Source organism: Rhipicephalus microplus, chromosome 10 (assembly GCF_043290135.1).
Source record: "Rhipicephalus microplus isolate Deutch F79 chromosome 10, USDA_Rmic, whole genome shotgun sequence".
Taxonomy (NCBI): domain Eukaryota; kingdom Metazoa; phylum Arthropoda; class Arachnida; order Ixodida; family Ixodidae; genus Rhipicephalus; species Rhipicephalus microplus.
Genome location: NC_134709.1, coordinates 29,958,016 through 29,985,809, shown reverse-complemented (window position 1 = coordinate 29,985,809; position 27,794 = coordinate 29,958,016). Strand labels below are relative to the sequence as shown.

Below are 27,794 nucleotides of genomic sequence, written 5' to 3'. Positions count from 1 at the left end.
AAGCAAGCCTGTAATGCATTCTGCCTTATTTTTATGCTTAATGGCAACAAACTGGATTCCAAGAAAAGGCAAGCTCACCGATGTTTAGTCGGAAAGTTAGTTGAGCATATGTCATTAAGACGTTTGCAATGATAATGCAGTCGCACCAAGCACAAGACCGGGTTGATTTGAGAAGCACGGTAGAGGCTTGTGTTGCAGTGGGCGTAGTAGGGCTGCTGCTGCTGCTGCTGATGATGATGATAATGATGATGACATTGTTGCTCTTGTCGATGATGATGAATGCAGCCCGCGAGACGTAGACAGCAATGTCACAGCGAAGTTGCTGTCGTTGTTGTTGGTGGTGATGATGACGATGATTATGATGATGATATGAATGCAGTCCGCGAGACGTAGACAGCTACGCCACCTAGGACAAATAAGCGATACGCGTCACGTTTGTCGAGGGAAGGATGATACGGAGAGGGGTGTACGCACAACGTCGCGAAACACGGGCGATCACAGCGCCGTTCGTCTGGCTCGCTTCTTCGTACGTCCGTGTCTTGTCGCAGTGGAGTGCGAGCGTGCTCTCAGTAACTGTGATGTAGTAGCTTAAAAAATGCGAGCATAGCAGACGACATCGCTACATCACCTGGAAGATGAGAAAAATGAAGGGGCATTGCAGCGCGCCCATTGAAGAAAGAAGAGGAGACGCTCGCGGAGAACGAAGCCGTTCGGACGCCGGCAAGACGACGCAAGGGAGCCTAGGGCGAACCCGCAACTACGCGCGAGATTCGAAAGGCCGGGTTCCTGTCCTCGAGCCATTGACGTCCTCGGGGCACGGCGTGTCGTCGTGGCCAAGCTCGAGTTCTCGGTGAGTGGTCCTGTGGACATCTTCGGTACGGCGAGCGCCTTCGAAAGACCGGAGCTGCTGACCATGTCCACCGAGCCGACGTCGCTGACAGTGTGCGGCTACGTCTAGACCTGGTGATGCCCCTTACAGTGGTATGCTGACCTGAAACGCAAGCGGCGACAGCATCCGAGCACGCAACGGGTCCCACTTCAAGGCACCGGGCTACGGCGCAGACTGTGAGACTGTTTACTCTTTTCTTTCGGGTGTGAACTGCGTGCGTGTACGACTTATAGTACTGTATCTGCAATAGCTTTTTGGTAGTCCAATATAACTCCCGTTTGTTTTCCTCACTGTCTCCATCTTCCTCGCGTCACACGCCTTGCTATGTGACGAACCTAACACACGACAGTAACAAACACACGTGTCCACTGTACCGGAGTGCTATCTCAGACAACACGTCATCATTATTCCGCGGCACCTTTTCAATAATGAAGTAGCGGTCAATTTTGCATTCTGTAACGAAGATGTATACGGCTATAAAAATTAAAAAAAAATGTTCCGGTTTGTGAGTGGCCAGAAACAATAATATAATGGAATAAAATAACTCTTTTCGAGAAATACAAGGGCTTTGGCGGATATCAATGGCTAAAAGCTGTTCGGAAAACAGCTTGACTGGGCCGATGGTTCTCTACAAGACACACAGAGCAATTGTATGAAAATGAAATCAACATTGCTGGAAACTAAAAAAAAATTAGTTAAATAATCACACAAATGTACTACAAAACAAGATATAAATATTGTGAGCGCAGTTGAATAACGAAAGGTGGTCGAACGAAAATAAAGAATAACCGAAACGAATTCGACGCACAAGATAACAGAGTTACGCACGAGTTACAAGAAATCGTACACAGTTGGCTCTGACAAGGGAAAATTGAAAACAATAATTGCGAAAATTAAGAATTGTGTTCAATCATCACATGACTACAAATAAAAAAAATCATCCGAAGTTCCTTCGCTGAAAAGCACTTGACAACTTTATAGTGATTTAAAATATGTGTCAGGTCGTGCTGTGATGATTGTCGGCTATATTTATTAGGAAACCTATAGGAACATACCACATGTGACTATTTGTGATATTGGCGGAAGTAACTCTATGTGTCAAGTATGCAGGAGACGCAAAAAATTTTTCGAAGGCGCTTTTAGAGAAATAAAGTGAGTGAAGCAGGCGGAAAGTGTAGAGATATTCTATGTTAATAATTTTACGATTTAGGAAAGCTGGCCGTGGTGTCTTAAAAAAAATCTTTATTGTCAATGTGGCGAATCATCTGCTTTTGCAGCGAAAATATTTTCAAAATGTTTGTCTTTCCAGGAGTCACCCACACGAAGCTACATTAGTTTAAATGGGAAGAAAATAAAGCGCAATAAATGCCCCCTTTAGACTTCCTCTTAATGACCATTAGTCGCATGCCATAAGCCTACTCAATCTACCTTTGTCTAGGCACGTTAATAATCCTGGTCACTCCTTCGATAAACTAACACGTGCTATACTGGAATCAGGTTTTGCTTCACACCATGGTGGAGAACTGCACGAGCCATACCTCATACACAAGTTCGACGCTGTCTTGCCTGTATAAATGAAAATTAACTGACATTTTTTTTCGGCGCAGAACTATGTTCAAGCATCGCCACAGTCTAACTACAGGGCAGATACTTCCAAATACGTCTCCCGTTCCCAGGCTAGACAAACACGCAATAAGCATGCGCACACATTGACAGAATACACACATTGACAGAATTTGCTGCAAAATCTGTTATTTTTCAATATGACCTCCTTCATAATATGTGTTTCTTTCTGGCGAGTTTATTTTTATTATTTAGTTGATTTTTTTGTATAGGGCCTGTCTTTGTACGCGCAATAGCCTAAAATAATGTATTCGTTCACGTAACATGTATTTGTTCTACCCTGTTTTGTTTCGTTGCCTGCATTTGTTCGATAATATGCTGTATTTCCACCCTGCTAAAATCTCCTATGGGGATTGCAGTATCTGTAATTAATTAATTAATTAATTAATTAAATAAATACGCATGCAAAAACGACGCATTGAGGTATTCATTCTTCACGATCGCAATAGCAGAATGGAATCAACTTGATGCTGCTATCACCAACACAGAATCATTATCTGAATTTTAGTCACAAGTAGAAAAAACTGTGCGCGCATTACAGGAGCTATGTATGAAGGTCCAGGGCAGCGATAAAACGACACAGGTTCCGTTCTTCTTTATTTGTTCACACCTGCACTCAACAATCATTTAGACATTTTCAAACAAGCTCTCAGTTATTGCAAATCATGTTTTAATGCATTTAAAGTCTCGATACTAAAGTTATCGTAATTACATCTATCCGGCCTTCATTTCGCGCCATACATTTCCTCTTTTTTGCATTCACTTTGATAACAGTATTGCATAATATTTAGAACTTGCAATATATTTTGTGGGCATTTCATGTCAATCATTATGATATTCAACTTCCCATTCTTCGATTATATTGACGCTAATCATATTCTCATGTTATGCTTGTAAGTGTTCGCTTTTACTGTTTTCTTTCATTACTTTTTTTGCGTGAAAAAATCATTGTACTGCTTAACTGCCACACTCTCGAAAGAGAGCAGCAGTATTGTAAATAAATAAATAAATAAATAAATAAATAAATAAATAAATAAATAAATAAATAAATAAATAAATAAATAAATAAATAAATAAATAAATAAATAAATAAATAAATAAATAAGTATATACATGAATAAAATAATTACTGTACACGTCGATTTTCACTACACGTTTTCGCTGCATTGCTTTTATATTTTTGTACTCAGTGTTAACGGTTTTGTGCCCCACAAAATTGTCAGTAACGCATCTTCTTTCATTCGAGGGTTTTTGCTATATTTTCTTTTTGTGTGTGATTTGTCATATACGTTTGCCAGAAAGACTTTCTGTTGGACGATTCTGTAGCGGCTTTCTAACTGCTATTCATGCGATCTTCTTCATGAAAGCACCATTCATGCATTGTCGTAACTTTGCAGCGACATGCTCTGGCCATATCGCAGCAGATAGTGTATGATAGTAATGGTTCACGTGTTAAGGGCCCCCTATATTCCGTGTATAGTTAAGAAGAGCGCATTTCTGTATGATGTTTTTTTTCTGATGTCGGCCGGTCCCTGACTGAAAGGTAGGAAAAATATAAAAAAAGTTTTCGGCGTTCGGCGTTCGAGACACAATGGAAGCATTTCAGGACATTCAACCCAATACGCACATTCAAGCTTCAACATTAGGAAATTGGAAAGTCAAGGGTTCGACACCGTATTAGTTACGAAGGTCGAGGCTTCAAGGCTTCAAGCCCTCATGTAACGGTAAGTCGTGGTTTCTAGTTAGTTCTTCACTATGTACCACTGTTGTGATCCTTACGCATTTCCAATGGAGTCGTATGAATTTCTATACGAAAAGCGTTACCTTGTAGACAGAGATATGGACACTTCTTGAGGTCAATCAATCAATCAATCAATCAATCAATCAATCAATCAATCAATTGATCGATCGATCAAACCAAGAAAAATTCGTTTGTGCATACATGTTTGAGGGGACAGCGCACGCGATTGTCTGTTGGGCCTTCCGCTAAGTTGGCTTCTTTGCAGCAACGGTCTTAATGTGGGGAAACTCGCTTCGCCAGCTCTCCCCATTGTACGATCTTTATACTGTAAAACAATTTAAATATATGATGTTGGTGGGCGCTTGTGAAAGCATCCCCACCAGCTTGAACACCAGATGAGCAATGCCCTCCTAACCCCCATGATTTAGCTCTGAAGTCTTGAAGCTTCTTTCAACGACCGCTCCTGCACGAGCCGTAACTCATGGACTAGGCGAGACCTCTGGCGAAGCCATTGTGCAACAAAAAATCGATCGGTGCGCGCAGGTGTGCCGGACAAAGACAGGTGGCGCACCGTGTCCACAAAAACTGCGCAACTTCTCAAAGGCTCGAGATGTAATGAGCACGCTGTGCCCATCATGGAGTGCATTTTCATTTACTACGTCGGTGATTGTCGGCAGTCAGCGAGGCATTTTCTCGAATATTTGAACGCTAGCGGGAAAAAGAGTCGCGCTAGTGAAAATATACCATGGGCTGAAAGCATAACTGGAGTACAAGACAGGTAACATTGCTTGAAAATTACACTCGTGCTTTGAACTCAATATCGTAATGTAGCAACTATGCTAAATAAAGAAGAAAAAAAGTAAACAGAATAGTTTCATGGATTGGAACGGGTGCATAAATAATGTTGCTATTAAATTGACTTCGGGAACATAAAAAAAAAAGTTAAATGTGGCACAGAAAACGTGTGAATGACATGCAGCACAAAAAGTGTGCTAGAATTCAAGTTTGTACTATATTTGATTCACAAAACGAGCTGTGAGTGAGTGAGTGAATAAATAGTGAATGCGCTTTATAATGACAATGACAAAGATAAGGCCAAGTAAGAGTTTTTATTAAGCTAGCAGATAAGCTGCAAAGAAAAAGTTGTACAAGACGATTAACACAGCGCGTGTGAATAGATTGCGTGATAAGGATAATACGGCGCACCGCAGTGCTAAAGAAATCGCGAAGTACGTGCACACAAGCTGGACTTACACATGAACGCTTATCTGAATAAAGTTATCTGCACGCAAGCAGTTTAAACGCACGTTGTCTGCGCAATTTCGAACGCAAAGGAATCTGGAACTCGCAGGGACTAAAATTCGGTCGAGGAGTTTGCACACGTTTTGCCAAAGATGGCAAAAAACTAAAAAAGAAAAAAAAAGCGTAGAAGACAATGACACAAGGTAAGAAATGGTAGGACCAGTGCTTAAATCAAACGAAGATGTGTTTTCGACAGCCAAACCATTTTTATCTGTGAACACAAATTTGAAGAAGGCATTATAAAAAAAATTAATTCAGCTTCTCGCTAGTATTGCCAAACCTGACAAAAGCGCCTCCATTTTTCTTTTCTTTATTTTTCTCTTTCTCTCTATCTTTCCATTTTTTGTGCGTTTATTTTTGTCTTTCTTCCTCTGCCTATTTCGTTCTCTCTCTTTTTTTATTCTCCCTATTTATGCCTTTGTGTCTTCCTTTGCATTTTTATATCCTTTTTTTCCACTATTTTCTTATCTTTCTCTCTGTATTTCTTTATTTAAATTGTTATGCCACTGCGCCTTATACCGTTTCCTTCTCTCTTGTTTCTCTCTTTCTTTTTTTCTGTCTTTTTCTGAACTACTTTTCTTGCCCATTAGAGTTATTGCCTCCCACGATGAACAATTCTGTGTACGTATTGTATGAGGGAAGCAGAAGATGAAGAATAGAAAGAAGATGACGAAGGAGGAGGACGAAGAAAGGGCGCGCAAGTTCATGAGGATGGTAATTTTTTCTTCTCTTTTAACAGACTAACGGTTACATTGAAGAGCTTCGCTGTTAAAAAGAGTCAGTGCAGCATCGCCATAGGGGCATTGATCTGCGCTTGTCCCGTCCTTTCCCTGTCCTCCGTGTATATTTTCGCGCTGTTAAACTTTAAGTGTAGTAAACCAACTAGCCCAATCAGCCACTCCACTACGACATTTCTCGTAATCATAGGGTAGATTTGCGACGTTAAACCTCACATATCGACCAACCAGATCCAAATTATTCTTTAAATGTACCTCGATACAGAAATATAGATACACAAAAGTATCGCTAATACTATCTTATCTGTCCAGGCCTATATAATACAGTTTTGCTGTAAAACGCTTGGACCATGCCCGTTTACAAGCTCAAAACAGTCCCTCAAAAAGTTCATGTTTGATTCTACGTATACTCTGTCTCGCGGCCTGTGCCTCGGTGCGAATGGGCATTTAGCGAGTAGTTTCGGCACACTGCATAAATTGAATGAGTAAACCAGCAACACCTTTGAAATTTAACGGTGATGTCGGTAGGATTGACCAATAGGACAAATTGTCATTGAAATTGTTCTATAAGGCAACCTGAAATGAACCAGACTTTAAGCAGTGTCGTGTTCCCCTTGCCTTAACGTTTTTCCCTTCTCTCACTGTCCGTTTTTTTTTCGTTTTTTTTGTAATACCTCTTTTCTACCAGATTTTACTCCCATCACCCTCTTGCCCAGCACAGGATAGACAGCCGGTCTGAAAATCGGCTAACCTCAATGTCCTTCCTTTACTTCCTTCATGACGCGCGTATTGAAAATAATACGCAGCTTCAAAGGACAATTCGTGATCAGTTTCAGTTCGGCCATTGCCGAATATTCTACAATTAATACGAGACTCTCGGCTTTTTGATGGGGATTATAAGGGGGTCCTCCTCCACCTGCCTTGCTCCCACCTTCACTCTCCTCCTCCCTGCACAGATGATCCTTCTCCACGTCACTACCCTTTCTCGGCGAGGCTCAACTAAGGAGGTAAAAAATTGCTGGAGAGGAAATTATTGCCCAGGAGTGAAGCCGCACCCACCGTAAAATGGCAGCTGTGGCTGCCATGTTCACAGAAGAAGAAATAGACGAGGGCAAGCGCAAGCTACCAACTGACTAAGGACATGACGTGGAGCGTTTTCATCGTGCGCCCCACGAGTCTAACGCGGCAAATTTTTCGGGTTAGGCAGTGGTCAATGTGCGTCTTCGTGTGACTAGTTTCCTTTAGTAAGTCTTGAATTGAAGGTATATTTTATTAGAGATTACGTCCTCAATACTTGTTTGTACGTGTTATTTAATCGGGAACCACTATCTTTTAATTTATAATTCACGTAGTCATTAGACTAAGAGGCCAAAGGCACTTGATCTCTAAGTGAACTCCACCAAAAAAAAAAAAAGAGGATGTTTCCTGGATCTTCAGTGGGCTGGCTTCACTATTGCTGGCAAGCCATTGCGGGAGCTTCCACTAGAGCAATTAAAAAAAAATGCGAATTCATTTCTTGGTCAGGCTATGTCAGGCATCCGGCGTTGTCCGCGGTGGTGTGCGCGCGCTGGCATATCTTAGCTCTCCGCTCTCACTCTCTCTTGCATAGTTACAGCTGCGGGCGCACGCGCTTATCCTCGCTCCATGCAACCGGAGCAAGTGGTGCGAGAGATTGTAGGAAAGGGTAAGTGCAGCGCTTCGCCGCTCCTTCACTCGCTGTTCTCTCTTTCTCCTCCCTGCACCCCACTTTCCCGTCCACTCGTACCTCACCTTTGACCATTCGCTGGCTGGGTGCATCTCAAGAACATTCGGAAATGTGTGCTCGAGACGCCGCTGTGAAACGCCAACGCCGAGCCGATAATGCTGGCGCTCCTCTTTCTCATCCGCTCACTCCTCACTTTCGACCGTTCGCTGGCTGGGCGCTTTTCTAGGCAATGGCAGAAGTCAGTGAAGACGAATGTCTGACGGCAACGGTACCATCTCTATTACTCGCAGATTGTGCTAGTATAAGCACCCTCTCTCGGCGCAAAAAATGTATTCACATTTCCTCACGATTCCCTTCGGGGAGGTGGGGGCATTTTTAACCTCCCTGGGCTCAACTAGCTACACTAGCCCTCACTCTCACCCACATAGCTTTACCCATGCTCTCCTTCACGGTATAATTCGCTCTAGCTCCTGAGATAGAAAGCGAGGACGACAGATCACAAAAGACTTACCTCGGTCTTAGCACAACTCCGCTATCAAAATGCTCACTGTCTCTTTGGCTATGAACGCTGTGCCTCAGCAGGTGAATATATCTGTTCAGAAGTGTTGCGCTACCTACTACAGTACTACGATTACTACTCACGTTATGAAAACATTCATGAGGCTAAACAGAATTTGTGTCTGTACGTCCTGCGGGACCAGGCACTGAATAAGAAGTGAACCACACGCCATGGAGGGTAAATGAGCGAGTGTGCATACTAAATAAAGCATCTGAGTAAGCGAGCCATTGCGTCAATAAGTGGGTGAGTGAGCGACTGAGCGAGTGAATGACTTACTGAGTGAGTAAGTGAATGAGCGAGTGAGAGCTCGAATAAGTGAGTGAGGGGTGAGTACGCTGCGCCGAAGAGCGATTCAGACGCCTCGAATCGAACGACTTCTACAATAAATGAATTAAATGAGGCGGAACAACCAACCAACCTTGCAGCATACCCAAGCAAGAAAGCGAGCAGTAATCAGGAACAGTATACTTTGAATGTGCATCGTATAAGTATTTCACTCGCTGGTGAATAATCAATGGGGCCGAGTTAACAGACTGCTTTGTTTTTAACGTTATTAATGTTCATTCACCAGGCGGCTGAATACAAAACGCCCCCAAGATAACCGATGTGCGCTCAATACCAACTCGTTGGAATTAGCAAAACTACGGGAAATGAATAACCATCCTCTAGCAAGTTCTGACAAACAGTTCTAACTTCAATCATGTTAAAGCGAGCGAGCGCCCTCTATACGTATCCGTTCACTACGGAAGACAAATGATTCGCATACAATGAAAGGCGAATCAAGCGCGCGCCGGCAGCCCGACTTATTCGAAATGGAATTAAATTTAACGACACAAACCGCAACGTTACGTTTGTTAGGTGACGGGAGGGGCATTTAAGCTGTTGAAAAATTCAGGCCGCATACGGAAGGCTGTTAGGAAACTGTGTCGGATGAACACATTGTCGACCGCGAACACGGCTCGAGCGCCCCCTGACGACGGTTACGGTTGCAAGACCACCGTGGCGACCGCGTGTTGCCCACCGGAGGCGGGAGGTACGTCATTAGGCGAACGGTATATTTTAAATGATGAAAAACGAGCGCGCCCGCAACTCGAAAGGCTCTCGCTGCCGCGTCTAATGAGAAAGCGAAGAGGTGGAGAGGAGAAGAGAAGGTGCTCTTTTCTCATGCATTATGCAGTGCTCTTAAGGAAAATGAACGCCGTGAAGAATGAGCGCTTTCCTTTCGAGGAACGCGTGCGCGCGCCGCAGGTAGCGCCATCTGTCAACAGCTGGCGGAAAAAAGAGGGCTGCGCAATCGAGAATATAGATGGCCAAAAAAACAAAAAAAGGGGACTTTCTAAGAGCTTCTCATAGGTCCTTTTTCCTTCGTTTATTTCATTATTTTCTTTGTAACTCCAATTTGTCAAAGTGGGGGCTTCTCTGAAGGTGACAGCCATTGGTGCGCGGTTTTGAAATTTGAGAAAAGTGAAAAAAAAAAAAGGTAACATGACGCGCGCAAGACACCCGAGTTTTTGATAGCGATGCAAAGATACGTAGCTCACATGCACAAGCTATCTTCGTTTTGTTTTTTAAGAGTGAAAGAAAAACTGTGTACACACTGATATGCATAGATATAGAAGTTGAGAAGTGTGCATGAGGCGATAGAAAGATAGTTACGCGAAAGACAGAAGTTCCGAGGGAACGGAAGACTATATGTTTATACTTTGGAGGAGAAGAAGAACTCACGTCTTAGGAAGTCGACGTAGCCTCTTTGTCGGTAAGGTCCTGTAATATAGAAAGAAAAGAGAAAAATGAACAGAGGAATATTACAGCAACAGGAAGAAACGGATAAGTAAAAAAAAAAAAAAAACGCTCGCTTTGAGCGTGACAACAATAGCGTGTAATAAAGGCCACGTCCATTAGAGAATCGAATGTCCCTGGAATTAAGTCAACCTCTGTGTGCAGGAGGTAGTTCTACTTTTTGCGTCAATGCTACCCCCCCCCCCCTCCTTTTTTTTTTCGTTTCTGCATTTTCTCTTATGTCGCCTCCGTTTAGCTACACTTCGTGTTCCTTTCCATTCGTTTGCACGAACATGACCTGGCTTTATGCGAGAGGCGTTTTAGAGAAGGTTGTCTTAGCGAGTGGGAACAAGAGTGCGAAGAGGCGGTGGTCATTTAGTGGCCGTTCCATTAGTGAGGCGTGTGTATGTGCGTGCGTTTTTTGGTGTGCGCGCAGTCGCTGAGCACATGAAAAGGAAAAAAAAAGTCGAGATGGCTTTTAGTGTCTTTCAGGTAATCACGAAAAGTGGTCGGTTTTGCACAATCATTGCTCGGTCGTGATACCACAATTTTTTTTTGTAACTTTGTCATTGCGGCGGTGTACAGCCTGAACAAAGCTCTTGAAGTGAGTAGATGTACAAAGTATATGCACACCTGGAAATTATACAGTTGGCTCTGCGCTGATTGTGCTCTGGAAACTCCGTATCTCTTGTTTTCTTCACCTCCCACAGAGTCATTACCTTTTGCACAGTATAAACCAACTATAGCCAGACTACATGTTTTATTAAGAGACAGAAGTGACCCTGGAGCGACAATATATACGGTGATCCTCGTCAGTACGAGCGTTGAAATGTGTTTTAAATTAATAATTCAGTTGGTCAATGAAAAAAGGTAAAGTTTTTACTGTTATGTGAAAGAGTATACTAGTTGCTTGTAGACAACAGCATACATCCAGTTGACGGATGGAGTTCAGTGGTTTGGTTCAGTATGGCCTAAGTCACTTTGGCGACGATAACAAACTAATGTGCGAAACAACCAATCTATGAGGCAGCATTAATCAGTTTGAATTTCTTTAGCAGAGTGCATCCTTGGGCGATCGGTGCATATCTTGGCGAAATATTTGCGGCACAAATGTGAACGGGGAATAATAACACAGAAGACAGGACAGGGTACCAGGTTTATTGATTTATTTTGATGAAATTGGTATGACAGCCAGCACTCGCCAGTTGACAGCCAGTGAATAGCAGTCGCCAGTAGGCGCTTATTTGTTCGGTTGAGGAAGGCCCAAGTCACTTTCACTGTAATAACACCGACCGACCGACCGACCGACCGACCGACCAACCGACCGACCGACCGACCGACCGACCGACCGACCGACCGACCGACCGACCGACCGACCGACCGACCGACCGACCGACCGACCGACCGACCGACCGACCAGCTATCTAACCAGACAACCAAACAACCAATTACAGCATAAATTAGTTTGAATTGGTATGTTGGACAGTTTTAACCGGCAAGACGAACTAGACACGCTGGATGCTTATTTGGTTCAAAGCGCAGGAAAGAGTATGGCCATCTCTGATAAGGAACCCATTGCCGCCTGTGCACTGTAATGCGGTGTATAAACAGGACTCGATCAGTGGATTCCGTGCCGACCAGTTGTGCCCTCGCGATCTCCGACGTCAGCGTAGCTCTGGCCGACTGGGCTGGCCCTACATCCTCTCCTGACGCCGACCTTCGACAACAGCGCAGCTCTGAGCTACCGGACTTGCCCTACGCCATCTCCTGACGCCGACAAGAGCTCTCGCAAGTGGTTCCCCGTCCTCGGTCTCCTGTGACCGTGTTTCCATCTTTCCTATCTCTCCTATCCCCTCGATATGTCGTCGCTCTCTGGCTTACCTCATCTCTCTTTCTCTTTCTCTACACCTTTATTCCTATCGTTTTAATCCCTCCTCACTCCCATCTCTTGTGAGCTACTGTTGAGGTGTCGCTTTGTGTATAAACAACATGGTGGGCATACGTGTTATATTTTGACAAATTTTCTCTCACAATAAGATATGCTCCGTTTGTAGATGATTACTCATCAGTTTCGTTTCCTTAGTTGTTTATAAGGTCATACAAAAATATTGCAGGACTGCAGCGAGCTAGCACGTATATTGCGTACTTTCATTCTGCATCAAAACAGAATCCACGAGTTGAGTGTTCAACGACAGAAGACTCAGTAAAGCTGAAGTAGCATAGTTAAGTAAGACATTATAGAAAACTAGCACCATAACATTTCCGAAGAGAACAAGAACTGCCGCAGTGTTCAACTAAAAGAGCGAAAGTAGACGCAAAGATTGTCGGATAACACTAGCGTCAAAGTAGAATCGAATCTAAGCATATGGACAGAGGATACGGTATATGGCCTCCTCGCAATAGTTTGGGGATGCATCGGTGTTTAGGTAACGAGAGGAACTCTGCTATAAACGCTGGAAGTCGAGGGAGTTGACATGCATAAGTCCCAGTGTAAAGAACAGCGCAACGTTTGGAACACCGGGTCTGCTTGTTGCGTTGCCAATTTTACGTGCTGTACCCAATGTTTCAAATTTCACGCTGAATTCCCGCTACGAATTAGCTTTGGATATTTCTGTCCAAGCTTCTCACTTTTTATACGGTAGAACGTAATCAGAGAGAAAACAGGCATATGTTCATTGATGTGGGGGGAGGGGGGGATGATAATTTTGCTAGTACTGGCGCAGAGTATCAATGATGGACGCGTCAAAGAATACCTGGTGAATCGTTGCAGCGCGAAATTGAAAAAAAAAAAAATATGGGAAGGGGGATGGGGGTGGCATGTATGTATATTGATGTGACCGAGGAGCGGGTAATGGCTGTCACCCAGGCGTCGGGGAAGCAAGAACTCTTGCGAGGCTTCTTACATACAAGAAGAACACACGATTTATCGACATGTTTACAGGTGTTACTTAACTAAGCGTACAGACGCGCCTATACATCAGGGACGACAGGGCCAGGCGAAGACCGGAAAGAGAGCTCCCCGAGCGCACACGAGACGCATTTTTTATACCCTCGCTTGTTGGATTCCATGCTGAGCGGTTGTGTCATCCGCGATCTACGACGCCTGCGCAGCTCTCGCCGATCGGCCCACCATCCGCTATCTCCTGACGCCGTGTTGCTCTCGCCGAGCGGTGACCCTTTTCGTACTCCTTCGACCATGTCCTCCATATTTCCTATCTCTTCTCTCTTCTTTCTGTCACTCCTGGGCAGCGGGTGCTCTCTCTTCTTTATCTTTCTACGATGTTTTTACCCCTTTCTACCGCACCCTACAAGGCACAGCGCCATGTCGCCAATTAAGCAGACAGAAATAATAACCTTTCTTCAAGAACCGCGCATGCATTCCGTGCACGCGCTCAAACGCGGACTGTGTGTGCCAGCGACGCCGATGCACGTTCCCTGCAGTGCACGTGGACACCTCTTGCGCTTCTGCTGGACATGTACAACGTGACCATCAGCGTGTATTTATTTATTGATTTATTCAGTTACCCTCAAGGCCCGAGGGCATTACAGAGGGGAGTGGCTACATACATACATGTACAGCATACAAAGCAAAATGCAACAACAGAAAAATTGCAATTGTACCTGAGGGGGAAGCGGGCAAGGGGATGGTAACGTGAACGCACAGCTGCGGCGTCACCTACTTCGCGCCGCTTCGACACCTGCGGCGAGAGGAACGCATTGCAGCGCGTTCGTACGGACGCACGTACGTTCGGCGTTACGCACGTGAGTCAAAGAGCTGCTGCGCATCTGAAAATATATATTAATCTGGCCGCGCCCCTGCATAAGTTATTTAACAGCAACTTATTTATTTATTATTATTTTATTTACAGATACTGCAATCACCTTTGGTGATTTTAGCAGGGTGGTACATGAAGTTAGTCATGAACAAATGGCAAGTACAATGTCATATAATATATACAGGTTATACAATGTCTATAGGGCAAATACAAACTTCAACTGGCAATATCATACAATAAAAAATAGAAGACTACAATTATACAAGCATGTACAGTGGTATGTAATACGATTCAACAATTCAACTGGTTAGTGCACTTTCTAATTTCGAGGAAAACAATGCCAATGAGGGTGCTGAAACAATTGCATTAGTTAGTTTGTTCCACCCGACTATGGTGCGAGGAAAAAATGAATACTTAAAGCAATTATTGTGTGTGGGAAAGGGGGTTATGGTGAGGTCATGTCTCTGCCTGGTAGAGTAGCCAGAAGAAAAAGAAAAAAATATCGGCTATGTCTACTTGATATTGGCCGTTAATTAGTTGGTACTTAACTACAATACATACATGACTAACGGGTCATTATCGCTAATACGTCTTTTGGCATTAAACGCAAAACATTGAGTCAGTGGCGCTGCCCCTTCGTATTGGCAGATTGACGAAGCTAGTAAAGAAAAAGGCCGAACGGGAGCAAGTATGTATGAAGACCAAATCTTCCTAGCTATACAGTGATTCGATGCCCCGCTTCCCTAACGCGAATAGCTCTCAATAAATAACAAATAAAAATAAAAAAAGCACTTTCCAAACTGACTTATCTTGCCCGGCCAAACGTGCACAAAGCCCGAGTTCTTTATGAACTCTCACCTCTCGTTCTCTCTCACATTGCGACGCGTTCCGTAATAATTCAATCCCCATGCCGCCCGAAAGCCCCATGAGGGAGTCTTTCCGGTTTTCTGAGCTTTACAAAATAAAAAAAAAGAAAGAAAATAAAGAAGGAGAAAGCACGTGAGACTCGAATACAACACGAAGGCGAGTTCTCCGGCCAAAGCATCGCACAGTTGCTTCATCTCGCCTAAATTCCATGCAGCAAAGCGAAAGCAATGCGTTGCGTATGCTACTCGGCACCATTGAAAAAAAAAAATATTTGAAAGTTCTTCGCTCTGAAAACAGTCAGACAATAAAGCTGTAATGATGATGATGATTATCAATTTAGGTGCCAAAGCAACAATCATTATTTAGAGCATTACGGTCATCACCACCATCGGCGTCGCCATCATCATAATGATTTTGTTTTATTGGTTTGAAAAAAAAAAGCACCGTCATCATCATTTGTAGCATTATTATTATTACGTTCTTCAGCATGGCCGCCACAGTTTAGAGCATCATCATGATCATTTATATTTTTTCTTTATTCTCTCCCACCTCTGGTCTCGCAACCCACGTGGCTACGGCTGCTGCTGCTCCCATTCCTACTTCGCCCACTACTACTACTACTACTACTACTACTACTACTACTACTACTACTACTACTACTACTACTACTACTACTACTACTAATTTTACTACTACTACTGCTACTTATACAGCCACTACCACTACCACCGCCACTACTACTACTACTTATTTTACAATCGCTACCGAGTGCAACCGCTACCAAGCCCCACCTACCGAGTACAGCAGGTGCGAACGTTAAACGAAAACACTGCTCGGCGAAGCGGACCACGTGAAACACGTGAAAGATAGAAAGAGAGAAAGAAGGGATAGAAAGAAACTTAGGAAAAAAAAGAAAGTGATAGAAGGAAAAAAAAACTAAACAGAAATAAAGGAAATAAATACATAAGAATACAAAAAGACAGATAAAGGCAGAAAGAGAGAGAAATAAATAAAAACGAACATGAAAAAGAAACAGAAAAAAACGTGAAACAAGAATAAAAGAAAAAAGAGAAATACGACAAAAATAGCAGATAGAGAAAGAAGGAAAGATGAAAAGAGCGAGAAAGAAATAAATAGGCAGAGGGAAAAAGAAAGTAACAGGTACAAAAAAAAATAACAGATACAAGAAACAGAAAAAGAGAAAAGAAAGAAAGAAAGAAAGAAAGAAAGAAAGAAAGAAAGAAAGAAAGAAGACTAAAGAAAAAGAAGACAACCCTGCTGCGCGCCTACTCCAGGCTTGGTGCAACCAGTGCGAAGATGTTTTACCACTTGAAGTCGTTCTCTCGATCTCTCCTTATTCTCTCCATTGGGCGTTCGGAAATTAAAACAGACCAGAAGAATTTCTGTTAAACTTCTCTTCCTTCGAGAAGCACAACCTGAAAGAATTGCTGCCAACCAGAAGGCAAAGAATCGACTGACCGGAACGAGTCATCTAATGGGTGTCATTAATTTCTACATTGGTCAGTCAGTGGCAAGAACCCGTTGCGCTTCTATGAAAGCTTCGTTGCACATTGATGAGCAGCGAACAGCAGGACAAGTTGTGGTTCCGGACGAGCGACTTGCCTTTAATTGTGCCGCTAATGCACACGTAATCCGAGTGCGCCACCACATGACAAGCCTCTTTGTTTATCTTAATAAGCTAATAAGAGCTAACGCAAAAAGTCTAACCGAGTTTTCACCGGGGCAACAGACATCGCAATGTGGCTTTGGTAATCATGTCTGTCCGAAAATGTCTGATCATTCCATTCGTTGGTCATATGTGTCTGAAAAGCCCGAGCTATAAGCATCCGTGCGCATCTGATTTCAGCTCTTGCTATTTGTACAGGTAATCTATCTATCTATCTATCTATCTATCTATCTATCTATCTATCTATCTATCTATCTATCTATCTATCTATCTATCTATCTATCTATCTATCTATCTATCTATCTATCTATCTATCTATCTATCTATCTATCTATCTATCTATCTATCTATCTATCTATCTATCTATCTATCTATCTATCTATCTATCTGTCTATCTGTCTGTCTGTCTGTCTGTCTGTCTGTCTGTCTGTCTGTCTGTCTGTCTGTCTGTCTGTCTGTCTGTCTATCTATCTATCTATCTATCTATCTATCTATCTATCTATCTATCTATCTATCTATCTATCTATCTATCTATCTATCTATCTATCTATCTATCTATCTATCTATCTATCTATCTATCTATCTATCTATCTATCTATCTATCTATCTATCTATCTATCTATCTATCTATCTATCTATCTATCTATCTATCTATCTATCTATCTATCTATCTATCTATCTATCTAGTCGCTTACGTTTGGGTGCTCTCGTGGTAAACCTCATATAACTCGTCGTGAACAAAAATTAGTATGGGAGGGTAAGATGGTCTGGTGAATATGACGGGCTAGACAAGATATGAATAATGTCACAATCCCGTCGCGTACATCGTCAAACACTTCTCGCCAGACAGTGGTATACCCATGGGCGGGTATGTGCCGCTGGTAAGCGGGTATGTGCCACAGGTGATTGACACTTAGTATCTACCGAGAAACGACGAGAACACACATGGGCAATATTAATGCGCAAGCGTTAAAAAATACCCGACATCGGTAGCGTCCACCCGACGAATGCAAAGAAGAAATGTCTGGGTCCCAGCTGGGATCAAATCGAAGCATTCTGCGTGGCAATGAAGTATTTTACCACAGAGCTACGCCAGGTCTCCAAACTACTTTTGAAACAGACGCTAATATTCGTGAAACTTCAATAACGGTTGCAGTGCTGCCTACCCAATTTTATAACGTGACATAACTATGTACTCCTTTGATACAGCCGTCACGTTGGGTTCATGTGAATTGTGGTTAGTTGACACGCGCTGAAGTTGATTTATGTAGCAGTGTTCAGGGCCAGCATCCTCACGAGCATCAACGCTACATACCAGCTTCTAGTGTGCCTAATACGCATGTTCCAGTTGGCATCGTTGTACAAGTGCAAACAACTGGTTGAACCAACATATGAAACTCTTCAACATATGTCTGTGTGTGCAACATTTATACATATATATAGAGTCATGTCATGACGTGTCGCTCAATAAGAATTAAAAAAAAAACCTTCCCTCCACATGTTTCGCATAATGTCGATTCCCTGGTACGTGGGATCTGCCGAATTTTTTCACCATTACCTCGCGCTATTTGTCTCTGGAACAGCCTACCGGAAAACGTTGCTTCACTTAGAGACCATGACGCCTTTTCCCTTCACTTCAACCAACATTTTCCCACACACTGCGCTTAGTTTCACCTATTCTATATGCGAGTGCGTATGCGTGTATGTATTGCTTCTCATTCTGATTACGTTTGTCTCTTATTAGCATTGCCACAAGCTTCCCTTTTTATTAGAAGGTGTATAATGACGCCATGGTATTTTGGCTGCATTACATTATGTACTGTAACTGCACTCTGTATTTACTCCTGCGCAATATTTTCTGTTATGTCGCGAATTTCTGATAACACGCGTATTTAAGGGATTGTACTGCACTGTATGTCCCCTTCACCTTATGCCTCTCCAAGGGCCTGTGAGGTATTATGAAATAAAAATAAAATAAAAAGCATGTGTGATCGCAAATAAAGCATTAGTTGTAAGTTAGCGCTAAGTGTGTGTGTGTGTGTGTATTCTTTGTAGTATTTTAAGTTACTTTCTCCGAACTACGGTATGTCTTGAGCACAAACTAGTGGAGTCGTTAGTATTTGTATGTAACTCTGTATCGAGGACCATCGCAGTAAACATGTCAAAGAAAAAAAAAAGCCACGAAGGTTTTAGAAATCCTAAGCACGATGCATATGTGACGTTGCAGGCTCAGAGACAATGGCACTGGAACACGGTGGATCATAACGTCGCAGTTAGTAGGCGAAAATGAAGTATGGAAAAAAATTACAATAATCAACAAATAGAGCTTGGTCAATTTGGTACGCATGTAAAGTATTGAAAATATATCTACATATATCATCGCTAGGATTCTGATCACTGTAAATGATAACCGACTGGCGGGCATCGATGGACAGGACCTCGAACTTAGTACCACCCTGTTTCTTTTTTTCTTTTTATCTCGTGGGCAGTGTATTCGCTGCCTCGCGCAATTTTCTCGTCCTCACGCAACACCGTTCCCCCGCTGCACCGATTTAAAGCGCACAGCCCCCTTTCCTTTCTTTTCCATCTCGATCTTTCTCGCCTTTCGTCCCGATGAATGTTCGCTGCAGCGTTTCTAGTTTCACACATTCACATCTTTCATCTCTCTCCGGTGCTTTTTCATTATTTTTCGTTTATATCACAGCTATATGTCCTGTTTCTATTTTGTATATTCCTGCTAGTTTTATTTTCTTGCGTTTATTTTTTTTTTCGCACCGTTCCGCTTGGTCCGTAGCCCGGCGCAAGCTCGTTTCACCCTATCTGCATTGCCTCCACTCCCCAGCCCCCTCATCCTCATTTTTTCCTTCTTTTCCTGTTTCTAGGATTACAATGTTGCCGGGAAGGCTGTTTTCGTCGAGTCCTCCGGATTTAGCGGTCTTTATCTTTTTTTCCCGAACTCGTCTCTCCTCTAGTACTCCCAGATTTTTGTACTTTATTTTATTTTATTTTATTCTATTTGAGCGGTCTTTGTTTCTCTCTCTCCCCCTAACGTCCGCGCTTCGCACTACAACGAGCTTAATGTCCCCTGCTTGTCTGAATACGTAACAACTGCAGCATAGAATGACAGAGGACAAAAAAAAAAAAGCTTTACGTTGGAGTGGCGTACATGCGGAGGCGCAGGAGAACAGCAGATAAGGGGACGGGGCCGAGGCAAAACGGATTTGAATGCACCGTCATTGGGGACAAAGAGAATTAGCGACTCGACGAGTACGTGGGAGAGACGATAACACAAGTAAAAAAAAGAAACAGCGCGTTAGTAATGAGAGAGAAATAGAGAGTGACTGGGAAAGACCGGTGTTAGAGGCAATAGCGATAATACGCGACTTGAGAAGAAAAAAAAAAAAACGTCAGCTTCGTTCACAGTCATCGCTGTACCTACAGTGGATAATTTGCATTAGTAATGTGTGTTTAGAAAAATGTTTGATATGTGGGGTTTAACGTCCCAAAACCACTATATGATTATGAGAGACGCCGTAGCGGAGGGCTCCGGATATTTAGACCACCCGGGGTTCTTTAACGTGCACCCAAATCTGAGCACACTTAGAAAAATGTTTAACGATTTTGAGTACTTCGTACTCAACTATGGGAGAGCCCTGAGCCGTCCCGCAACCTAATAACAGAACGATTATACTCTGGTGTGTAGCAAATGTGGGTAACGATTTAGAGTACTGGGTACTCTACTATGGGAGAGCGTGAAGCCGTCCCGTGAGAAGCAAAAACCAACTGCACGCCCCACTAAATAAAAAAAAGCAGTTTTACGCTGCAGTGCCTCTGACCAATAGAATGCACTCGAATTCGTGACGTGAAACATTTGTAGGGTGTTTCAGACCGTTCTTTTCCCGCACGGCCGCATCTTTGTTTCCCGGCTTTGAAGACGGAAGCTTGAAGGCCCTGGTAAACTTTGTAAGGAATTGTGACACCGCTGCTCAATCTGAGTTGATGTTTTAGGTAAAAAGACGAATTTTTATCTTTGAATATGCGCATTATTTACATAAGATGAGGAAAAAAAGTACTTATGGGTTCACAAAAAAAAGTCAGCTGGAACGACTGTCTCTCACCGGCGAACAGTTCTAGTACACTCCACCCAATCTACCGTGGATCTGTGGGTGCAGTTACAAGTAAGAAGCTGAACTCACCGAACCACGACACAACTGCCTTCACATATGAAAGACACTCGTGCTAGCCTGGTTTCCTCTGAAAGTGTGCGTACTATTTCTCGTATTGCGTAAGTATTACGCGTCCGAGAAGTTGGAGGTTCTTCATTGCCACCGAAGAAAATGAGTTAGGCCGAGTGCGGCGTCAGCATCCCGGACGAAATGAACCGGGACGTTCAGGTTTTCCAGGTGAAAGGCTCAGGTGCCTCATCAGACGAAACAATTGACGGATGGCGTCAACAACAACAACAACAACAACAACAACAACAACAACAACAACAACAACAACAACAACAACAACAACAACAACAACAACAACAACAACAACAACAACAACAACAACAACAACAACAACAACAACAACAACGGAAACAACAACAACGACAACGACAACACAACAACAACAACAACAACAACAACAACAACAACAACAACGACAACGACAACACAACAACAACAACAACAACAACAACGACGACGACGACGACAACAAGAGCAAGAACAACAACAACAACAACAACAACGACGACGACGACGACGACAACAACGACGACAACAACAACAACGACAACAACAACAAGAACAAGAGCAAGAACAAGAACAAGAACAACAACAGGAACTACAAGAACAAGAACAACAAGAACAAGAACAACAAGAACAAGAACAACAAGAACAAGAACAACAAGAACAAGAACAACAAGAACAAGAACAACAACTAGAACAACAACGACAAGAACAACAACAATTTTATTATTTTAATTATGTGGGGTTTTACGTTCCAAAACCAGGATATTATTATGAGAGACGTTGCAGCGGAGCGCTCCGGAAATGTTGACCACCTGGTGTTCTTTAACGTGCGCTGATATCACACACTACGCAAACCTCTACCGTTTCGCCTGCATCGAAATGCGGCCACCGCGACCGCAATCGAACCCGCGACCTTAGGGCCAGCAGCCGAACAACCTAGCAACTGGTCCACGGCGTCTGCTGCACGAGTGATGATATCCCGCGTTGACGTCACCGTATGACGTTGCAGAGGCGCCGCAGATCTTTGAAATTCGTGACCTAACTACGATGGCGTCATGGATTCACATAATGGGATGTCATGTGGTGACGTGTTCACATCGCATCGTCGCTTGGTCGAAGGTGGCCAGATCACGAAGAAAATGAAAAAAGCAAGCTTGCAATGCGTCCGATCCAGGAGAGGAAAAAAGAAAAGCAAAAAAAGGATGAGAGGTTAACCACTTTACAGTCGGTTGGCTACCCTACACGGAACAAGGGGAGGAAAAGAACATATAATGGAAGAAGGAAAGTGAAAGAGAATAGACTGAGAGAAAGGCAGGGTGGTCAACCAGTATCGTAGCACCCAGTTTTCTATACCTGCGCTAAAGAGAGGGGGAAAGGGAAAGTAAGATAAGAAGAAAAGCCGAGATAAAAGTAGCCGTGTTCAAAGAAGATAACAAGAGCGGGAGTGCTATAGCCTATTCAATAGACCACTACCATGCAGAAAGTTCAACAAGTACTTTACTGATTTTCTGTGCGAAGACAGATCATGTCGGCATTAGAGAACTTACTGTTCTAAAAAGAACAGAAAGAGAGGAAAGTAATACGCTCACACACACAGCAAAGTGTACTGAGCATGCACAGAAGGTCATAAAACTGCAAACTGCCACGGGTCGATTTCGAGTGTCTTAGACGAAGTACACTGCGATCCCTGATGTTCGAATTAAGGCTCGCAAGGACTGGTTCTAAGTCATCCAGAGCTTGCCGCTTATGGGGTTCTAATTCCGCTGAAGAATGCACGCCTTGTATTCATTAGTGACCTCAACACAGCGTTGACAACCATGTCTTTGTCTAGGATATCGTTAGTAGAATATTGTGTCGTCTCTCTGTGAATTCGCATTGGGGGTAAGGACGGCCCAGATACATCCGCCGCTGCATTTATCCGGGAGGCATTGCCAATCCACGATAGGTTGAGTAACGTTTCAGAGTGGGTGGGCGAGGGTGAGCACACCGACTGCGAAGAAATAGAACGAGGATTTCTCACCTTCCAGTCGCCTTCGGGGAATGATTAGTTAGGGACCGACAAGAGGCAAAAATGTGGGTTTGTACGGGATGGACAGACGGACGGACGGATGGACGGACGGACAGACAAACAGACAGACAGACAGACAGACAGACAGACAGACAGACAGACAGACAGACAGACAGACAGCGAACTTTAATCTATCCTGAGGAGTCACCAACAGGAACCCCTCAGTCAATTTTCTGAAACTCTCGAGAAATGGTTGACGTCAAGGAAAATGATTAAGAGCTACTGGACGGAACACTCATGATAATTTTCTGTGCAAGAGACAGTGATGGTTATGGGCTGAGCTGGAATTTTTATCTTTAGCTTGTAACCAAAGCGGATTAAAAAATATTACACCATCTCCCGCCATTAGGGCCCCATGTGTGCATATGCTGCTTTACCCAAAGAGATATAGCTTTATGTGCCCGCCCTACAGCGTACCGGGCACCCTGGCACATTTGCTTCTTGCATGCCAGTGTATTGCCAGACGTAATCTGCAACTACAAATGACTGATAATGAAGCAGGACGGACGAACGAAGACCTAACTGAAACGTGGGAGGCGAAGCTCGCCCTCGAGGACCTGGAAGACCAACAACAATTCGTCGCCAGGGCCAAGAGGGCAGTAGAAGCCAGAGGGTTCCTGGACTAAGGAGCCCTCCCACTTCAGGGTGACACTGGGCATTGTGCAGGACACTGTTTCGAAAATATACGTTTACTTCACTCTCTCTCATCTCCCGCCAAAGAGAACCATGCGTAGATGCGAAGCAGCGGGCGCCAAGTTACACAAGCGGCGGCGTTGACGCTGGCGCTTATTGCGGCGGTCCGCAGGAAAAAAAAGCATTCGTCCGTCCATTCGTTCTTCCTTCCGTCCGTCCATGCGTCCGTCTGTGTGACCGTCCATGCGTTCATCCGCCCGTCCGTGCGTGCGTCCGTCCCTGCATTCGTCCATGCGTCCTCCTCTGCGTCCGTTCATGCGTCCATCCATGCATCTGTCTGTGTGTCCGTTCGTCCATCTATTCAACACTCCAAGTACCACAATCTCGCATCTTTTCATCATATATACCCTATATAGAAGCACCGCCATCCAGCGGACATTCCAAGGACTAAACAAGAGGTGGCACACGCACACTTTCTTACGGCTTGCTTGTCTCCAGCGCTAAAGCAGCTTTCTCTTCTCTTGTTATATGAGAAATACAGTGACCATACTCATCTATATACTGACGCTTCAACTAAAGTGGATGGGTCTGCAGGGTCGGTGATCTTTCCTGCAACAGCGACAACGGTGAAGTTTCGTTTATCCCACCAGACATCATCGACAGCTGCGGAACTTGCTGCTCTACGTAGCGCAATTCAAGTCATTAAACACCAAGAAGCCAAGAAATGGAGCGTGTTCACGGACTCTAAGGCAGCACTACAGTGTTTGATATTCGCCTTGCGCCGGGGACCTCATGAACAACTAGTGCTGGAAATTAGAAATCTGCTTCACCACCTCTTCGACGAAGGACACAGAATCACGTTTCAGTGGCTTCCAAGTCACTGCGGCATATTGGGCAACGAACATGCCGATGCAGCTGCCCGATCAGCACACGAAGATGGTGAAGAAAAGTCTATACCATTTTCAAGGACTGATGCTGCAATGACCATCCGAAAAATCGCTGATGCAGAATTAAAATCCCTGTGGAACACCGAGTGTTTACGTCACACGCGACTGCGTAGACTGGACACGTTTCGTCGGCTCCGGCCTCCGTCTGGACTCTCCCGACTCGAGACAACGGTGCTTTGCCGACTATGGCTTGGTGTCGCCTTCACCAAAGCTTTCGCCTTCCGAATCGGCATGGAAGACAGTGCTGCTTGCGGTCATTGCGGCAGCGATGAAACTATAGAGCACGTTCTCTGTCACCGCCCTCGTTACAGCGTGCAAAGACGGCAACTAGCTGCTGCGTTAGCTCGCCTTGACGACAGACCTTTGTCTGAACAATCAGTGCTGGAAAGACGACATGATTTGTATGCTCACAGAAAATCAGTGAAGGCCTTACTAAACTTTTTGCGTGGCAGCGGCCTATTGTATAGACTGTAGCACTCCAGCTCCCCCCCCCCCCTCCTTTTTTTTTCTCGCGCGCGTCTATTTCCCTCTTCGCTTTCTTTCCAATCTTTCTTCCCCATTCCCCCTTCCCCTAGTGCAGGGTAGCAAACCGGATGCTCCATTTTCTGGTTAACCTCCCTGCCTTTCCCTCATTTTATTCTCTCTCTTACGGCTTGCGCTTCGGGTCTACTTACCACCTTTAACCACCTCGAGTTCATGGTATATACTAATTCACTGTATTCATGTCACTGCGGCCCAACGCTCGCTAAACCTTTCTAAAACCAAGGAGGTTACGCCCAGCGAGTATAACGTAGCAACCTTTTCCTGTCAGATAGTGCTCAATGTACATGCCAATGGCTGCAAACGGGGATCGCAGCGTGCGCGTTAACTAAAAGCCGAATTCTCCTGTGGTCTCATTCCCCCTTAGCAACCATCGGCATGTACATTGAGCACCATCTTTCATTGTTCAACAACGCACAGAAGAAATCTCTCAGCGGCACCACTTTGAAGGTCAAAATGATATACCTGTTACATACTACAACGGCTACGAGAAACGAACAGGTGCCGCTATAAGGAGCTTCGCCCCTAAAAACTTGGGGAGGCCCGAAGGACGCCGTGATGGACTGGTGTTTCCTTCTGGAGCATGACGATCGCTGCTAATGGGCAATGAGAGGCAGAAAACTTCGATGAGACCCAGAGATTGGCTCTAAACGCCGCTGGATGAGATCCCCAGAAGAGAAAGAAGAGGGGAAGGGGGAGAGTGAGCGTAGGCTTCGCTGCCTGCGTCGGCGTTGCGAGGCGAGAGAGGGGGGCGCAGGAAAGGGGGAGGGACGCGCATGCGCTGTAAGGGTGGTCATTCCGCACACCTGATTGAGCTCGATCATAGGACGCTTCGCATGTAAAAAAAAAAAGAAGGATTGGAAAGGTAAATGAAAGGGAGGGGATGAGTAAGTGGATACAATCTACCTTGGTTGTAACCCAGCACAGCGCTGTTTGGAAGCGCGTTAAAAATGCATCGAAAGTCTGGACACACTCGAGGTGATTTTGTTTTTCCGAATTAGGACGAGCGAATTTGTGTAAGTAGAATAAGACTGCGACAACGTCTTCGCTTGCCCCACCCACGAACCACATTAATATTAGGGAAGTCCGGACTGGACTGGATGTTGCGAGAGTGATTTATTCATTTATCTATTTACCGAACGCGGGCGAAGATAAAAAAAAGAAGAAGCGAGACATTGACCAATCCAAGTACCCGAATTTACAGCATACTTCCTTCATCCACCCGCGTTGGCGACTCGGCGAGAGAAAATCCAATCGTCTATCTTCCTTCGCTCGGCTGGAATTCGATAAAGGACCTTGCGATGTAGCGAATATCCCGAGAACGAATGATGTTTTTTTCTTTTTCTTTCGTTCCATTCTTGGAGGATTTGTTCGCTAAGGCAAACGCTAGCTGTTTATCGAATTTTCGGTAGGCGACCTCGTTCAGCGGCTACATCCAGAATCGTTAAATCGGTTAACTACGAAATGCTGGTTATATTGAGAACGTTAAAGGTCTGACGTTCACTGCTGAGGTGTTGGCTGACTTTTTTTTTTTAGCACAACATAAGGATATAAATACAATGTGCGCCTGCAGTGCTGTGGCGCACGTGTAATTCGTCTGTGTGAGAGCACCGTGTTTGTTTGTTTCCGTTGTAACCATAAGCACTTTTTTGCTGCTAAAGTAAATGTTACGCGAATTATCAACTTAAAGTTCGTCGCTTCTATAGTTTGTATGCTACGTTTGACTGAGTAGCAATGTCGTGATTTTGGAGGGAATATGCGAGTAAGTTTGAGCTTCTGACCTAAAACTATATAGCGACACGAGCTTGTGCCGGTATGGTAAAGTGACATACTTGAAATTCTCCATTCGTACTTGACGCCACGCAATCGAACCACGGTCAGCTAGAAGTATAGTTATTAGTACAATGGACTATGGACATCCTACGGACTTGGACACTTTTGTTTAAATGTGTAATGTATGTTGTGCTTTGTCTTTTGTTTGTTATTGTGCCTGTTATACAGACGCTTGTCCCTTAGGTTTGTTGCGTTCCATGAGAGAATAAACTTTTTCTAAACACAGAGGCTTTCCTCCATTATGGCTTCCCAGAACATTTAACCGACGTCTTCCGCTTACTCTACACAGACTTAAAAACGTCATTAGTAGTGAATGGCTATACATCTCAGCCTATTGCAGTAAGTAGGGGCATTCGACAAGGCTGTCCCCTCTCCGCAATTCTCTTTGTATTATGCATAGATCCATTATTGAAACAAATTCAGAGATGCACCTCGATACGCGGTTTTCCTCTCCCAGGCTTGGGCGAAGTGAAAGTAGCGGCATATGCCGATGACATCTCGTTGTTCATTCGGAACATAGATAGCTACAGAGCCTTTTTGTGAATATTTCACACGTATAGTTACCTGTCGGGAGCACGTCTTAATCCCGGAAAAAGCAAGGCATTGTGCTTTGGGATGCACATTGAAGAGTTCCCTGATGGCGTCCAAATCGTCCAAGGAGTTAAAGTATAAGGTGTAACTTTCCTTTCGACTGGCGAGGTAGCCCGCACCACATGGAAAGAAATCCAACACAAAGTGGACAGACGCATTGAAGTCGCCAGAACTTTTCAACTACCTTTTACTGAAAGAGCTTATCTAATTAAGTCCAGCATAACAGCGCCACTGCTTTATGTAGCCAGAATTGCTCGACCACCTCGTCGGGTTTTG

The 27,794-nt window shown here is 44.1% G+C and overlaps 1 protein-coding gene across 1 annotated transcript in view; it reads right to left on the bottom strand.

Annotated features, from left to right (window-relative positions):
• Lar (tyrosine-protein phosphatase Lar) overlaps positions 1-27,794 on the bottom strand; it is a 326,150-nt gene that overhangs the window by 80,724 nt on the left and 217,632 nt on the right. Inside the window, exon 4 of the mRNA XM_075875343.1 lies at positions 10,282-10,320. Coding sequence (XP_075731458.1) covers positions 10,282-10,320 — 39 coding nt within the window. The remainder of the gene's footprint in view (positions 1-10,281; positions 10,321-27,794) is intronic.